The sequence below is a fragment of the Drosophila arizonae genome, chromosome 3 (assembly GCF_054131065.1).
Source record: "Drosophila arizonae isolate 15081-1271.41 chromosome 3, UAZ_ARI_1.0, whole genome shotgun sequence".
In the NCBI taxonomy this organism is placed as follows: Eukaryota; Metazoa; Arthropoda; class Insecta; order Diptera; family Drosophilidae; genus Drosophila; species Drosophila arizonae.
The window spans coordinates 13,144,763-13,161,250 of NC_142923.1; the positions used below are offsets into that span (position 1 = coordinate 13,144,763).

General features: G+C 36.8%; 4 protein-coding genes and 2 long non-coding RNA genes across 12 annotated transcripts; 2 read left to right on the top strand and 4 right to left on the bottom strand.

The window, feature by feature from the left end:
* Positions 1 to 320: 320 nt before the first annotated feature.
* LOC149269695 (uncharacterized) lies at positions 321 to 1,740 on the top strand. The gene is made up of 3 exons (XR_016269017.1): positions 321 to 501; positions 581 to 873; positions 1,638 to 1,740. It is a non-coding gene; the product is annotated as an uncharacterized LOC149269695 (long non-coding RNA).
* LOC108612157 (uncharacterized) lies at positions 1,381 to 4,676 on the bottom strand. Of its 7 annotated transcripts, none has more exons than XM_089463909.1 (8): positions 4,173 to 4,676; positions 4,003 to 4,091; positions 3,800 to 3,926; positions 3,424 to 3,567; positions 1,943 to 2,090; positions 1,781 to 1,869; positions 1,631 to 1,712; positions 1,381 to 1,563 (listed from the first exon to the last, which is right to left on the bottom strand). In XM_089463909.1, the coding sequence occupies exons 3-8, from the start codon at positions 3,893 to 3,895 to the stop codon at positions 1,496 to 1,498; spliced, it is 627 nt and encodes a 208-aa protein (XP_089320035.1). In that variant the 5' UTR covers positions 3,896 to 3,926; positions 4,003 to 4,091; positions 4,173 to 4,676; the 3' UTR covers positions 1,381 to 1,495. The 7 variants fall into 7 exon arrangements, with proteins under 7 accessions (XP_089320035.1, XP_089320037.1, XP_089320036.1 ...); XM_089463911.1 differs by having other exon boundaries at positions 3,842 to 3,926; positions 4,003 to 4,116; XM_089463910.1 differs by having other exon boundaries at positions 3,812 to 3,926; positions 4,003 to 4,116.
* Positions 4,677 to 4,815: 139 nt separating this feature from the next.
* On the bottom strand, positions 4,816 to 6,008 carry LOC108612156 (uncharacterized). Its single transcript, XM_089463907.1, has 2 exons — positions 5,236 to 6,008; positions 4,816 to 4,985 (listed from the first exon to the last, which is right to left on the bottom strand). Exons 1-2 carry the CDS (start codon positions 5,825 to 5,827, stop codon positions 4,918 to 4,920), a joined length of 660 nt encoding a protein of 219 aa, XP_089320033.1. The 5' UTR covers positions 5,828 to 6,008; the 3' UTR covers positions 4,816 to 4,917.
* Positions 6,009 to 7,170: 1,162 nt separating this feature from the next.
* LOC108609799 (myosin-2 essential light chain) lies at positions 7,171 to 8,121 on the top strand. The gene has a single exon (XM_018001547.2). It carries the CDS (start codon positions 7,416 to 7,418, stop codon positions 7,893 to 7,895), a length of 480 nt encoding a protein of 159 aa, XP_017857036.1. The 5' UTR covers positions 7,171 to 7,415; the 3' UTR covers positions 7,896 to 8,121.
* A 967-nt stretch (positions 8,122 to 9,088) lies between these two features.
* Positions 9,089 to 9,651, bottom strand: robl22E (dynein light chain roadblock 22E). Its single transcript, XM_018005048.2, has one exon. The coding sequence runs from the start codon at positions 9,447 to 9,449 to the stop codon at positions 9,156 to 9,158; it is 294 nt and encodes a 97-aa protein (XP_017860537.1). The 5' UTR covers positions 9,450 to 9,651; the 3' UTR covers positions 9,089 to 9,155.
* A 2,050-nt stretch (positions 9,652 to 11,701) lies between these two features.
* LOC149269696 (uncharacterized) lies at positions 11,702 to 13,756 on the bottom strand. The gene is made up of 3 exons (XR_016269207.1): positions 13,031 to 13,756; positions 12,415 to 12,944; positions 11,702 to 12,290 (listed from the first exon to the last, which is right to left on the bottom strand). It is a non-coding gene; the product is annotated as an uncharacterized LOC149269696 (long non-coding RNA).
* Between the last annotated feature and the right edge of the window lie 2,732 nt (positions 13,757 to 16,488).

The window sequence follows — 16,488 nt, forward strand, 5'->3', positions numbered from 1 at the left end:
GTTCCCTTCCCTTTTTGTACATATACATATATATATACATATATATATTTTTTTTTTTGCTACCTGTTTTATGGCTTTCGGTGTAAGCACAACACAAGCTGCATAAAATGTTGGCAGCCTTTGGGGCACGCCAAATTGTGGCAGCGACAACAACAACGAAGGCAACGTAGAAAAGCTTTAGGCAACCAAAAATAAAGCTAAATTAAATTTGTGGCTTCTGAGTGTGAGTGTTGCTCGAGCTGCTGCTGCTGCTGCACTTAATAATTATAATTAATGCAAGAGTCAACAATTGTGCAACGGTGGCGATACTAAAGGTGCGTTGCAGTGGGCGTGGCTGGGCACGTTGCAAGCTGCCAGCTGCTGTGCATAGCACACAAAACTTTAGCTAAAGTTACTTTGTAAAAGCTTTGTTTCAATATGCCGTCTGATGGTTTCATAATTTTTGTCACTAAATATATAGAAAGCAGTGTGAAGAGTGAAAGAGGAATACCTTGAAGGCAGGTATATATACATGTATATATATATATATATATTTAATTTGTCAAACTTCTTTTTGTATTTCTAATTAATATAATTTAAGCCCTACAGCTGTGTCAACTAGGCAAAAGGTGTGCAAGGCAGCATAAGGAAAAAGTTATACAGTTGCTGCCCTGAAGCAGTGCATTTATGAACTTGACAGCTTGAACTCTTGATAACAATTTAAAGAGGTTTCTCAGTCACATATCTAGGAGCTCTGCTTCTCTTGGCGAGCTGACGTAATTCAAATTGTGGGCTTGGCTATATATGGCCTGCTGTTTATTGATCCATCACAGTCTCAATACCAATACCATCCAAGGCAGTTGAAGTTGATGCTCTTGTGGTTAGACAGACAGAGTAAGAGAGAGAGGAGGTGGGAGAGGGAGAGTGGGTGATCGGGCTTTTAAGTGCCCAACAATTGATGTGCTGCAGTAAATTGGTTACAAAGTCAAATGGGGTTGCGCCGGTGCAGGTGCACAGCAGCGGCTGCTCAAAGCCAATTGACACATGTTGCTGGCACGGAATACTTGACTCTGCCAGGACATTGAGTCGTCTGTTTGCGGTGCAAAGTGTCATTACGCAGTTGCCCCTCCAAGCCTCCATGGCCCCCCTCGGCATGCTACGCTGACTTCAACCTCTCAGGTTTCAATGCGCTCAAGCCCTGTCTGTCTTTGGCACTTATATCATTCTGTCAGTTTGTCCGTTTGCGTTTTAATTAACTTACATCAGCTTAATGAACTTTCTCAACTGACCCCAAAATGTGTGTGTGTGTGTATGTGGCAACCATGGCATTAGCTATGGCAAGGCCTTAAGTTTCTGTCTAATGGAGAGGCATGCTAGGTGGGTCGTACTGTTCGCTTAGAATTATTATTTGAGGGATCTTTCCTTTTATTTTAATCTACACTTTAGCCTACAACTTGACATATTACATTCAATAAAATACATGTATATTTGTATATGCTGCGAATTTACTTTACACTTAAAGAGAATCGTGCATGCCCAATTTATAAAATCTGCAGCCAGCAATGGTGAAAACAATTTGAACAACTGAAATCGAAAGAGAAATTGATGATTAAGTCAAAATCAAATGCAATACAAAAATATTTCAACTTACTTGGCAGATATACGAGGTATACATAAAACACAGGCATTATGCAGCTACTAATGAGGCCAAAAATGAACATATGGCGTTCTTGCTGATCAAAATGAGGATGAGAAAGTTTAGTAAGTTAAAATTGCATTCAAGTATTTGATATTGATTTACATAGATTAGTGATATAAACATCATGATCCCAGAAATTAGATGTACCACAAGCACTATAAGCAATGCCCATTTGAATTCTTCTTGGAAGTCTTAAGGTAAAGCAAGAAAAAACAAAAATTATAATAAACCAGGTCTAATTAAAATAATTAGAAATTTACTTACGGATGGGATATAAAAATAGCGCTAATATCCCTATTACCGCATGTAAAATGGTCCAAAAGACAAGAAATTGAACTTTCACCTGAAGGGGGCAGGAGCAATGATCCAAGCATGCACACGCCTGACAGAGGCACATGTTGAAACAAGTTCGCTATTGGTAAAAGTCAATTTTAAAATAAAAATTTTTTTTTAGTTATTTCATTAAATATAATTTGCGTAGTATCATGAATCAAATGATTCATAAATTGACTATTTCATTTATAGACTATACTATTTACTATGACAACTAATCCCTAAGCTAAAAATTAAATTTGTATTTGATTATTTTTCCTTTTTTTTTCATTTCTTCAATTTGCAGCTATTTTTTTTTCGGATTTTTAGTATTTTATAAAATGTGGAATTGTCATATATTTTTATGTAATTCGATTTAAATATCGTTAAGAATATCAAGAGAAATAATTTTAATATTAGATAAATTTAAGATCTGCATTTTTATTTTTATTTTGTATTAGTATTTTTTTTTTTAAATATTTATCATTTTTCCATATTTCCAATTTACATTTTTTGCAATGCCATATATGCCATTTCCCAGAAGACTGTATAAGCTAATCTCCTGGAGTTAAAAAAAAAAAAAGAAATAAAACAACCAATGGTAGGCTCTGCAACTCATACACATACATATATACGTATATGTATGAGTATAACGTTTTCTTTTCTAGGTCAACTTTTCGCACAGAGTGCAACATAAATTAAAATGTCATTAACTTTCGCGCTTGCCACAGTTTGTTCCCAGCTTGTTACTGAACTGCTGCTGCTTACCGTTTCGCCCAGCCCAAACTGCCAAGCGCAAACTAACAACTTTTTTTTTTTTATGTAGCTAAAGTTTCACACAAATTCATTAAGACTAACAATAAGTATTAACAAAAACCGTTTGTTGGCTACAACACTTCAAATGGAACGCAAAATTATTCAAATTCTGATTTAAATTAAATTGTACAGGCGAGATGACTGACTGCGCAATGCTCTGTCAAGAATCGGAAATCTAACCAGCTTCAGCATGTCGAATTATTAATTTAAAAAGTCAATCAGTAGATAGATAGTTGCATATCGGGCAATAAATTGAAATTCACTCTCTATTCTCTATTCTTCTCTATAAAGTTAACAAATAAAAAATTCATATCGGGCTCACCCTATATCTAAAGCTCAGCTTCATCTTATACCTAGCATGTTCTCTTCATAAGCATACATATTTTTTAATAATTTTTTTTTTTTAGCTAAACAGCAACAGTCTTGACTTTTTTGCTTTACAGTAGGTAGAACTCATTAAAAATGTTGACGACAGAAAACAAATGGAATTACAAACCCACGCAGTGAGAGTCTCGTTTGAGCATAACAAAGTGAGAGTAAGAGAGTGGAGCGTGCCCTGAGTTATAAATGGTTACTGGCTGCTGTGCTTGAAGCTGTCAAAGATTCTATTTGCTCACCTTTGGCGCATGCAGGCCCCAGCAACTGAGCAGGAAATTAAAAATACGGCTGAAAGCATCATTTACTTGACCAACTGCTGGGAGCTGACAGAAGTCAGTGGCTAGTGCAAGGCTGCTGTTGGGATATTGGTGACAGTCGGAAGCCTGGCAAAAAGGAAAATTGATATACAAATGGGTTAACAGTGCAAGGCTATCGAGCTGTAGCCTTGGCAGCTATCCGGCGTATTGCAAACAGCAAATGGAAATACGTAAAAAAGAAGTACACGGATTTATGGGGAAAAAGCACGAGCTGCAAATGGATGAACCCAAGAGCACAAGCTCAAAGGTTGAAATGCTTCATAAACAGCGAACAGCGTGAACTTTCCATTACACATACACATATACATACAGAGAAAGACACACGATACATAAAACACACATTACGCATACGCCATGTGCGACTAATTGCCTTGCTGAGCTCTTCGGTTAACATATCGCATATATATATTGTTCAACTGATTGAGCTGTGTGATTTAAATAAGAACGATGTCATTAGCCCGTGTTCAGCTTGACAGCCTGATTAGTTATTTATATGCTCACATTCGCATTAGCTGTGCGACCAGCCATTAATCGTTAAATGGATTAGACGCCTCCGCCTTCCCAACATTGTTTTCTTGTGCGAGAGCAATCTGCGGGCGTATTTAACGATTGCAGCTGTTGCATGTTAAAGCAGAGATTATATGGTCTGTATATATATAGCATACACTTACCTGACTATAATGGGCTCTGGCTATCAACTTTTCAGTCTCTACTCTGCAAATATTTAGCTCGGCTTTAAAGTTTCTCTGAATTAGAATTCCCCAAATGTCAATAAATGCTTTTGGTTTAGTGTTTTTATTTTGCCGAGGCTAACCAGATCATTAGCCATCCAGCTGTGATTAGCGTACTGCAATTTCGTGTTGTTATTGCGGCTGTTGGTGGTTGTGGTCCACGTGGTTTCGCTGTGGCTGTGGCTGTGGCTGCGCTGTTAGTTGTTTCGTGGCCAACACTCAATTGAAACAGCGCCCGTTGCTGGCTAATCAGCACTGGGATGTCATCAATCAGTCAGCAAATGGGAACACGGAAAACCAATCTTACGGCCGTGCAGCGTGGAGTGTGGACCTCTGCTTGCTAGTCTCGGCAATGTTCCAGTGCTGCACACAAAGCTAAATAGCAGCGACGAGAGTGTCCAATTAAGGGAGTTGTACTTGACCAGATGGCGCTTGGCTCTGCTTTTGACTTCTGCATGCAAAGTGCATTTAAATAGAATAAATTTAAAATAACAAAATATAAATCCGAATGGTGATAAAAGCAAACATGCAATTCGTATAGCTCTATGCCGTCGTTTGGAGCTAGATTTTGGTTGAGCTATGATTATTTTTTCATTTCCTTATTTTTGTTTTTGTTTTTTTTTCTTTTTTTTTTTTTTTTTTTTTTTTTTTTTTAGCATTTTTTTGTTGTTTCTAAAACCCTATTTTAATTTTCACAATCCCCCGTATTCATTTCTGCGAATATTTCGTTTTTGAAATTGTGATGAATGTAAGCTGCAAAGAGTGTGTAGAAATAAAAAAATAAAAAAAATATTATCATTAATATTAATATTATAAAAAAAAAATCATTGGTAATAAATATATGTATTTTTTAACTATTAAAAATTAATTAGTATGTATGACCATCGGTCTGAGATTTCTAGAGTGGTTAGAATAGAACCTAACATAGTTAAAAATTTCTATAATATAATACCTATGGCGTTACTCTACTCTCTCTACTCTTTGGTTTTTATTTCAATCTCACCAGCAGCCAGCCCAGTCGATATTAAGATAAGCGGCCCCAATAGCATGCGTACCCAGCTGCAGCGGTTCTTGTGGCCCCTCATGGTCACTTCCTTGAGTTGGGCCATATAGTCGGTGTTAATGGGTCGCAGGTCCCATATCAGCTTTTGGACGTCGTTTTGCAAAATACCTTCCAGCTCATGTTGTGGTATACATATGGGCTCCGGCTTCAGTTCGATGGGCACACGCACATTGTGGATCTTGGAGCGACGCACTTGCTTGAATATGCACAGAATTGTTTGGTTATTCAGATACTCAGTTAGCGGCGCTCGAATGCACTGGATGCAAACGCGATGGCTATATTCCTTATCCCGCTCGAACTCAAAGTGATGCAGACTGATGCAGATCTCGCTGATGTTGTATGGCTCGATGAAGCCACAGTTCGGTATGGCATTGTATTGCCAAGGCGCATTCGTCAGTACCTTGAAGAGCAGCCGCTCCCCAGTTGGGTTCAATAAAGTGACCAAACGTTTCTGCACGCGATCGTACGGTGCATAGAAGATCATGTTCTTCGGACTAACACAAAAAAGATCGGAGTTCGCTTTGTGCGCCATTTTCACTCGATATTATATGGCCAGCAAAAACTTTTGCATAACGAAAACTGATTTTACTGTTTTTATCGGTCTGTGAGTTGACTACATGCTTAATGTTCTTAATTTAGTTATTGAAATGTGCTTGCCAGCATTTTCATTGACAGCAATTTCTAGGGGTATTAGATATTTGAGCTTGAATTGTCAAACGGACTAAAGCTGATTTAATTTCCCCTATGATATAAACTATCTTAAGTATTTTATTCTTTTTGTGAATTGTTTATCTATTTTTAAGCAAATATGCTATTCAATTGAGCAGCTGCTTTTAGAAATAAATAATTATCATGTTTATAAAACTTAATATTTACAGCAAACTGTATTACTTCTACTTAGTATTCCTTTCTTTTTGGTTACCTCAACTCAATTGTATATAATAATGTAGCTCAAATAATTCCATTGCTTTAATAAATTAATAAAATAATTATTTGTATGTATTTAAATTAAATCTAGTAAGTTATGCTATTATGCTTGGATTTAATTGAATTTTGCAGAAATGCAAACTATTCTTGTTTTGTTTGTTCATTCAATTGTTTGCTTCAAGCCTGTCAAAATGATTATTTGATGCATTGCATAGCCACTAATTTTGCTCTTATGGATTTTGTGGCCTTACTAATCAGAGTTTACATAACACAGAGATCAACTTTAGTCAAGTATTTATCACATTTAGGCCATGGCCTTATGACTGTAGCGTCATTGTTTGATGCCACACGAAATTTAATTAAACCAAATAATCTACATAGCTTAAGCTAATCTAGTTGTATATGAGCATAAGCGATATATTCTGTTTCTCTCATCCAAGACTGAATTTAATTATTGTTTTAAGCTCGACAAAAGCAGCTTCGACCTATTAAGAATACTTACATACATATGTCTATATGTATGTATCAGACTTCTGCTTCCGCTCTATATGTGGAATTAACCGAAAATATCATATTCACTTGCTCTCGCCCTGAGCAAGAGGCTTCGGGTTTCTCATCGTTTTGGGTTCGGTTGAAGGTCTTGAATACAACGTGGGGCGTTCTTTTATAAATGAGAGCAAATAAGAACTAAACGGTCTTCACATTTATACATGCATTAGTTTGCTCTCTAAATCTTTTCTTAGTGTGAGTGTAAAGGGAATTCTATAAATATCGCAGCTTTTGGTATCACTTCAAATTAAGGGGACAAATAATAGAGCTCCATTTGATTTTTTCAAGTTTTACAGCATCTAACTCAACTTTTCTTCGTCTCCCATACATTCAAAGCAAAATATTGTATTTGACTTCCTTTTGACCAATCGAAATCTGTGATTGTCGAGCAACCTTTGTTGAGTGTTTTCGAAGTGAATTGTATGAATATGTTTACTGTCAGTCGGTTCGTTTAGTTGTCATCATGTCAAAATTGTTTGTAAATTTGTTTTCCCCAATCACATAAGTGGATTCCAGTTAGCCTGTACAGTTGCTAGCAACTGAGCAGAAAATGCGTATCCAAGAGTTGCACGCCTAAACGATCCCAGTCGCAGCATCGCCAAGCAACGTCATCCAGGGGGCAAACGATCCAGTTCGTCAACAAGATGGCCAACAAGGAGTCACCAGCTGAGCTCAAGCGTATGCGACAACTGCTCCAGCAGTTCGACCAGTGCGACGATGGCAAGATTGAGCTGTCACAGCTGGGCGAGTGCCTGCGAGTGCTGGGCGCCAATCCCAGCGAGAGGTGCGTACGACAACACGTCCGACAGCTGCGTGCTGGCCATATCGAACGCGTGCCCTTCGACGAGGTCATGTCGATCCATGCGAGCATCGTCTCATCAACTCGGAAAGCAGCCAAGGAGAGCAGGCCAGACACGATAGCCGAACAGCTCATATTGGGCCTGCGCTTCTTCGACGAGCACAATACTGGCTTCATATCAGCGGCCAGGCTTGCACGAGTCCTGACCACATGTGGTGAGCGTCTAACCAAGGAGGAGATGAACGAGCTCTTGGTCGGTCGCGTCAACGATCAGGGTTTGGTCAACTATGTCGAATTCGTTCATGCAATTACATCATCCAAATAGGCCTTGGCATTATCTAATGTATTAACTCATCCCACACAAATGCAATAGCCAGGAAATACAAATGAGCCGAACTAACAAAAACTGAAGTTTCTAGCACAATTCAGTCACAGCAGCACAGGTGTATTAATTACAGGTATACAAGTAGGGGTAAGGGTAAATAAGCTGGCCAAACAAGAGCTACAGGAAAATAATATTTAATAAAAGAAGACAAATTTAAGTTAATAAATTGAATTTGCTTTTATTCTTGAGCTTTTGTCAGGCCATTATTTGGTAAAGTAAATAGGTAATGAAAAATAATTACATGCTGCACTTTGAAATATATTTCAAAAGTAAGCAAAACCTTAACCTTGACCAATTTATCAAATTATCTCTATTGTTTCTTCAATATTTGCTATTTATTTATATTATTTTCTGCATGCAAATGTTTTCCTAAACTTGGATTAAAACTAAGTAAAACTCTACAGAGAAAATATAATTTTTTTTGTAAAAATTTGGAATTATTACACTTAAATTTTTGCTACATCAATTGGGATTAAAATTGATAAAATGAAAATGTGATTTTTATAAAACATTCATTGTTTAAATTTTGTCTATTTTAAGACCATCTACAGTAAATCTGACTCTCAATCTCAATAAAAACTTGTCTTTAAGTCCATTGCAAGTGGGTATGAACAGAATGAATGATAGCATAGCTTTTAGCCTTTTCGCATATGATTTCATTTAGCTTTGCTCTTGGGTGTCTAGACATACATGCATATGCATTTATACGAGAGCACCCAAACTCTTTATACATAAGTAGAGCCGTGCATAATGCATTTTACTTGTACAAGAATTAATGAAAATGAATAATAGCTGAAAATACTTGACAGTTTTGGATGAGCTGAGCTGAGCGACAAAAAGTTTATTTATGCCGTTGCGGCTACAGAGTCTTTATTTATACGACAGCAGGAGTCGGTTGGGCACATTGAAGCAGAGTTAATTCCAAATACATTTTGAGTTCATTAATAATTGATGAGCATTCATAATGCAAAGAGAGTTGCCTTTTAAACCATTCAAAGCTAGCTGCCAAAGGGAATGGAGCCCTATTTGTAGAGCACTCTTTCACTCTATCTCTCTCTCTCTCTCTCTCTCTCTCTCTTCCTCCCTCTCTCTCTCTCTCTCTCTCTCTTTTTCTCTCATGTTAAACACTCCACTTGCACAGAGAAATGTCTTTAATGAACAAGTTATAACAATAACAATTTACAACGAATAAGCCATCTTCTAATCGCTGGGATTCTGAAGGACGACTATGAAATAGTTATCGGAGGGCATCAGTATGATCTCAAAGTAGCTAGTGCGCATGCGCATAGACACGAATTCATTGGTGGCATCCAGATCCAGTATCACCTGACGCGCCTTCTCCGTTAACAAATGCATGTGACATGCCAAGTGAACCGATTGCACGTTCTCCAATGTGGTCTTGATGGGAATGCCATCGTAGTCGGCAACAACAATGCCAATGATGTTCTTAACGTTCTGAAAACGTTTCAGCATCTCCTCCACTTCTGCAGACATCTTGAAGCCGTTTACTGTCCCAAGCTAATCACACAATTAATAAATTATATTCCAATAGTGCCGTACGCTGTGTGTATGTGTGTGAGTATGTCTTTGAGCGACTAAACAATTTGTGTTGCCAACAATGATGAAAATTGAGAATTTATAGTTTACACGAATGCCTACTTCAATTGAATTTGATGAAAATGTGGGAAAATAAACAAAGGTTGATTTTATTTATTTTGTACTATTTGTTTAATTTATTTTATTGTATTAATTTATTTATTTTATTATTTTATTTATATAACTTTTTTCTTATTTATTTATTTAGAGAATAACATAGGGTAAAGCCAATACAAAGGCCTTTGGCTTGGTAGAACTTTATCTTATACTATGAAGACAAACTTGTAAATCAAATCCTAATAAAAAAAAAAAAATAATAAATAAATAATTTAAGTTATATCTCAATTGAAAAAAATATTTTAATTTGTATCAAAAAGACAAATATTAAATACAATAAAAAGAATTCTTGAGATTTAAAATAAACATAGCCCAATATTTTTGCTTACTTCTTTTCATTATAAACTACAGAAATATTCAATATGGATATGGATTACTTGACCCCATGAATTATGCTGGATATGTGAAGCGAACGGACAAGCTATATACACTTAATAGAAATGGTTTCTATAACAGCTACATACAGCTACTCAACATTCATATTCTTTAACATTGTTGATATAACAAGAACAAATTAATATAATATTAAATGCAAATAGCTAACTCTGTTGATGATTTATGTTGATACTTTATCATAGCTGTAAGTCCAGCTGCAATCTTATTTGGAACTAACAAGAACTTTATTTTGTAGTTTTGCAGAGCATCAGAGCATCTCTCTCCCTCTCTCTCTCTTTCTCTCTTAGGTGAACATTTTGGTTGTTGAATAATGAAAACTGAAAAAGTTGGCCAGAAAATAAGGAAAATTAATTGAATGTTGTTGACACTCGTTACACTGGCAACCCGAGTTGGCTACTTTCCATTCGAATTGCAGATGAATTGGCCAGCGTCAAGTTTTATGCGGAAATTATGGCACACTTCCGGCCGGACAGCTGGACTGTGTCGGCTAGCAAAACAAATAAAAAGTGAGAAAGACAGTGACAGAGAGAGAGAGAGAGAGAGAGAGAGAGAGAGAGAGGGATGGAGAGCAAATAAACTGCAGTCTGATGTGAAATTGTGCACTTTCGAAAATTAATTAAAAGTCATAAAACTCATAATGAAATTACCCAGGCAGACTCAAAGAGCGAAGGACAGACAGTGGTTAGCGGCAGACGGCAGACGCTCCAGGCCAAACTGAGATAGTCCAGCAGCAGCAGCATGCTGCATGCAGACAAACAACAACAAGCCGTTGTCTTGCCACACGGACAGGCAGCAGCGACCAGGACTGAGAACTGAAACTTTGGACATGGGTCAACAAGGTGAAGCCGTTGTCGTTGTTGTTACAAGTTCGTTACAAAATTAAATCAGTGTTCAGCTCACAGATTCAAGACATAAAATTGTGTAAAATTGATGGCAAATCACAAAATGCCAGCTAACATCGCAAATAGATGGCTCTCGGGATGGGCATGGCCAAAACTCAAATTTGTATTTCATATTTGCATGCAACAGATTGTGAACTGGCAGCTCGTTAACCATGATCCGGCTGGCAGGAGGTGTTTACGAGACTTCGTCTATTTGCAAATAGTATTTTTGTCTAGCTGGGCCAGCGTTTTGCATTTATTTGTTTGAGCTGTGGCCATAACAAACTGTTGACAATTTACACATATTTGCCAACACTTTTTATGTGGTGCATAGGTTTTCATTTGATTTACTGAAATTACAATAGATTTTAGTAAATAAAAGGCTGAGCTTGAATGCCGAATAGCCGGCTCTATGTATTGAGAGAGTAGAGATTGCAAGCTTATATAAATATGCATAATAACTTGACTTCAAATTTGCTTGATTGCTTCACATTCCAATTAGTGTAGAAATATTCCATTATCATAAATTGATTGCATATGCACATTTGTTTTTTACATATTTTACATAGTTTATAGATATTTACTTGACTTTAATTACTTGATTGTTTCATAATTATTTTTATTAGTTTAGCTTTTATATATATATATATATATATATATATATATATATATATATATATATATAACTTTACTAGCTGGCCCGGCAAACGTTGCATTGCCCTCTATATTATTTCTAGGTAAAAAATTGTTGAAAGCTATGTTGTTCAGGCTGGGATACACTGATAAATTTATTAATCGGATTTTCATTCAAGCACCTTGTTGTAAACGACATTCTTCGTTTTTTGGTCGGGTGCAAGAACAAATAATGCGGATCGTTTGCCAACACGTGAGCTTGCCACGTTCAATTGACCATGAGAAAAACACACATTTTCTAGATTGAGGCCACAAATAGTCAAAGATTGGCCCTGTGACTTGTTGATCGTCATGGCGAAGGCAAGACGAAGCGAGAATTCAAATAAATTCAAAGGGCATATCTTTTGAGATCATCGGAATCCTAGGAATAAGAACTTCCTCATCTTTAAATTTTCCTTTGAGTATCGACGCGTGAATCACATTGCTCATCAGTTTTCTTATCACCAAACGCGTTCCATTGCACAGTTTTGGTTGGTTTAAATTTCTAAGCATGCAAATCTTGGAGAATTGCTCTTTTCATAGCTGTGTTCATTTCTTGACGCCGGTCAAGTTGTTCTTCCATATTGCCCATGAAGTATATTTGCAAGAATTTTTGCTGTGCATCATCAATAGGTTGCAATGATCCAATGCGATGGCAAATCTGGCCTTGAATCTTTAAATTCAAAGCCATAGTTATAGTTATATTTACAAACACTATTTACAGAAATCTAACAAACTACATTATTCAAAATTTTTTTTTGGCAGTCATAGAAAATAAAATTTTTAACGTAAATTACCTTAAATATCCGTCTCCAATATTTTCCGCCCCAAATTATGTCATTTGGAAACAGGCATTGTATTTTTGAGTGTTCGCTAGAAAATGTCGTGATTCTAGTGTTTCGCCATAAAGCAGGGAACGCAATGGCTATGGTGACCGCTAATGGCAATGTCACTTTACCACTAAGGCAGCACAAACCGGGCGTTTCACCAGCAAACTTCAATGCGCCACAATGCTAGCAAACAACGTCCATTGGACCAATGCAAACTAAACGATTCAAGCTGTAATCAATGGTGCAATCATATCGAAACGCTGCTCGATTCAAATCAATCCTTGAACCATTTCTTATTGCCATTTCACGGGCTGCCTCTCTTTGAGAAGCACGAATTAAGGCCCTTCTTCCCTGGGTACTAACGCGGAGCCTTTCTCGGGCGATTTCTCGCTCTTCGTCAGATAATTGACTCGCGCTATTCCGTTGCCTAATTGCATTATGGGTCCGCCGGGAAAGATTAGATCTTCTAGGACGCGACATTTTTATTAATAGTAATACTGCCCTCGCACAAAACCATATAAAACAATCGAGAAATATAAATATAAATAATTTACACAAATTTATGTTTGAGACAAACAAATACCTGAACTTTCGAGATATTTAGCTTTTGTAAAAGTCCAAAAATACAATTTTTAATAATTAACTTTTTTTTTTAATTTCGAATTTTGAATTTTGAATTTTTTATTTATTTTTGATTGTTAGGTTTTAATCTTTTGATTTTTTTTTTAATTTTTGCAGATTTTTGATTTGAAATATTTATAAAGTTTAAAAGTCCGAAAATATAAAAAGCCAAAAATACACTTTTTAATAATTACCTTTTTTTTTTTTTTAATTTCGAATTTTTAATTTTTTATTTATTTTTTGAACAGTCAGGTTTTAATCTTTTGATTTTTTGCAGATTTTTGATTTGAAATATTTTTCCTTTTGATTTGAAAATTTTTTTTTTTTTTTTTTTTTTTTTTTTTTTTTTTTTTTTTTTTTTTTTTTTGAATAGTCAGGTCTGCTCGAGGTCAGGAGACCGTAGACTGACTGACTACATTTGTTTATTTACTTCTACACTATTGTCAAAACTGTCACTGTTACCAAGCCTACTGGGTATAAAAAAAATTTGAACATTTGGGGAAAAAACCGCGTTTTTCAAGTATTCGGCAAATTTTTTCAGTATTTTTAAGACCCTATACTAAACTCGTTGCGGAGACAAATCCAACAAATCAAAAACCATGAAAATTGGTTCAGCCCAAATCAAGTTATAAGCAGTCTTCACTTTTACACAACTTTCTTTTATATATATAGATATATATATATTTACTGAACTTTAATTTTTTTTATTCATATTCATATTAGTTTAGATATATACCATTGTAATATATACTTCTATATATTTATTTTTCCTTAGCATAACTTCTCCGTACTTCTCTTAGCCTTCAAAACCTTTTTTGCCTTTAGCCTGAAGTCAGGAAATTAATTATAAATTCATTATTGTATATGTACATATTTTTATTTTGATAAAATGTTACCTTTTGACCCAATGATTAATTGCAATTTAATTGAATTTTCTGTGTGGTTTCACGCACTTATAAAAGCGTAAATGGAATTTAATTAGTCATACTGCCGCCGTGAAGGAGTTATTCAATGCACATAACTAACGTTAAGTGAAGGCAACTTAATCACATAATTAACATAAAAATATGCCATACTTTGCATACCAATAAAAAGGATAACTTATGAGTGCTATAAAATCGGGGGACAGGGTATGAGTAAGTCGTGCATTAATGCCATTCGCTCGACAATTATCAAATATTCAATAATTAATTCAGTTATTTGCGTTAACTGCAAACGTCTGCAAATATTTGATGAATGTGCGCCAAGTGTTAATGAAATGCCAGCTGACCGAGGCAGGCCAGGCCGGGCCCACTCACGTTGGCCTGGCCAGAGGCAGAGTTGCCAAATGCGCTTCAGTTTTCAGCTGCACAGACTGACAGCCGAATCGATTCGACAAATTAGTAAGCAAAACTGTTGAATCGTTCGAGAATGCGCATATAATTGAGAGATTTGGGCTTCCGTGCATGAGACGTTAATGTTAATCTGATTTGCAATTTGCAATTAGTAGCAAAATATTTCGAGTGCACAGAGCACATTACCAATTATGGGCACCTTTGTTTCGTTCTAGCTCTTCCCGACAGGTGCGTGGGGCTTGGGCACGGGCAAGGTGTAGGCTTGTAATTTAATTTGGGGCAAAATTAAAATTATGATTGAGCGTGTGGGCGTAACACGTGCGTGCACGATTCAAATTGAATTTTAATTAATTAGTGTATGTGTGTGTGTGTGTGAGTGCGTGTATGAGTGCTTGCAGTGTAGCCAAGCGTATATATAAACCAAGTCAGCTTAATGTGCTATCGACCAAATTAAATGCAAAAATCTACTTAAATTCAGGCCCTTTGCCTGCTCTTGACTCTAGAGCCGAATGTCTGAGGATAAGAATTTGAAATTAAATATTATAGCATTGGCTTTATGCAGAAGTATGCTAGCAGCAGGCCTGATAAACATCCCGTCAAATCCTTGTGTTTGAGTTTGCCTAAGCAAGGCTTAGCTACCAGTATATAAGAGTGTTTGCTTAAATGAGCAAGCTTAAATATCTCTACCTGCATCTGGAGTGTTTTAGTTGATTGGCCTAGGTGTGATATGTTTGCGTCTCTGTGGGTGGCTCCAACAATTTATATGCTGGGCGCGCAAAGCCTTGACATCACCTTTTTCAATCAAGTAAAGAGCAGCTAGCACCCGTGTCCTCCATCAACTGTCCTCCACCTCGACCTCATCGCCGACTCAATAAGCTGGCATTTTATTTGCATTTTTTTATTTTCGTCACTTGATGTCGTCTGCCTGGCTGGTTGCCCGAATTCCCAGCAGTTTGTGAATGAGTCCGCCCAGCCACGGCCACGACCACGCCCACGCCGCGTCGAGTTTGGCGAATATTTCGCGCGGCGCTGTTGACAAATTCATCATCGTCTAAGCACGCGTCTGTCAAGCGCGCTAAGGATACAATAAATGTCTTTCGTGGTCGTCCTGTGCCGCGTCTCGCTCGACTGGTTGGTTGGGTGGGCGGTTGGGTGGTTTGGCTGGCTGCTTGCTCTGTGGTTGAGACACCCGCTGAGTGAAATACTCTGTCGGATTAATATGCAACAACGTTTTGCAATTTTTTGTCTCCATTTTTATTTTATTTTCCTTACGGGTTTTTTGTTTTGCTTTCTTTGCTTTATTCATTTGCCTTTGGGCTTGCGCTCTTCTCCTGCAATTCAACGCTCGGTCTCCTGCTCGGGCTCGGGCTTGGGCTCAGGTGCACTTTGCGATAACAAATTAAACAACTTTGTGCAAGCGAAAAACAAAAAAATACGAAAAAGTATATATAAATGCTTCGGGTTTTTTGCTTGCCCAGCAAACAGATGGAGGAGCAGCGCTCAACGAGTGGCGCAGCAAACAGAATTAGTTAAAAGCGGGAAACTGTTCAGGCCGGCTCAATTGATTGCAGATGTGGCTTTTGAGTCGTATTGCAAATTAAAGTGAATTTAAGTTATTGGAATTGACTATTTATGCCTGATTTATTCATTCATTGCCACAAAGTATATATAGTACTTGGAAAACGCAATGTCCATGGATGATTGATGAGCATTCTCAGTCCAGTAATTATATTCTGACAAAATTCAATGTAGCCAAGAATTATATTACACTCTGAGGAGAGTTTTTGTAATGCTCTATATATGCATGTGTGTGTATGTATTAAATTCAAATTAAATTATGTTTGCATTTAATATGTGGTAGATTAGCTCGAGCAGGTCTTTGATCATTGCGGAACTAAGGAGTATCAAAATAAAAGTGAGAGAGAGAGAGAGTGAGAGAGCGAGAGAGAAATCTATAGGAAATATAATTTGATGTACAGATGGATATGGATCATTGCGGAATTAAGAAGTATCAAAATAAAAGAGAGCGAGAGAGAGTGAAATCGAGAGAGAGAAAGAGAGTGAGAGAGAGAGAGAAAAATCTATA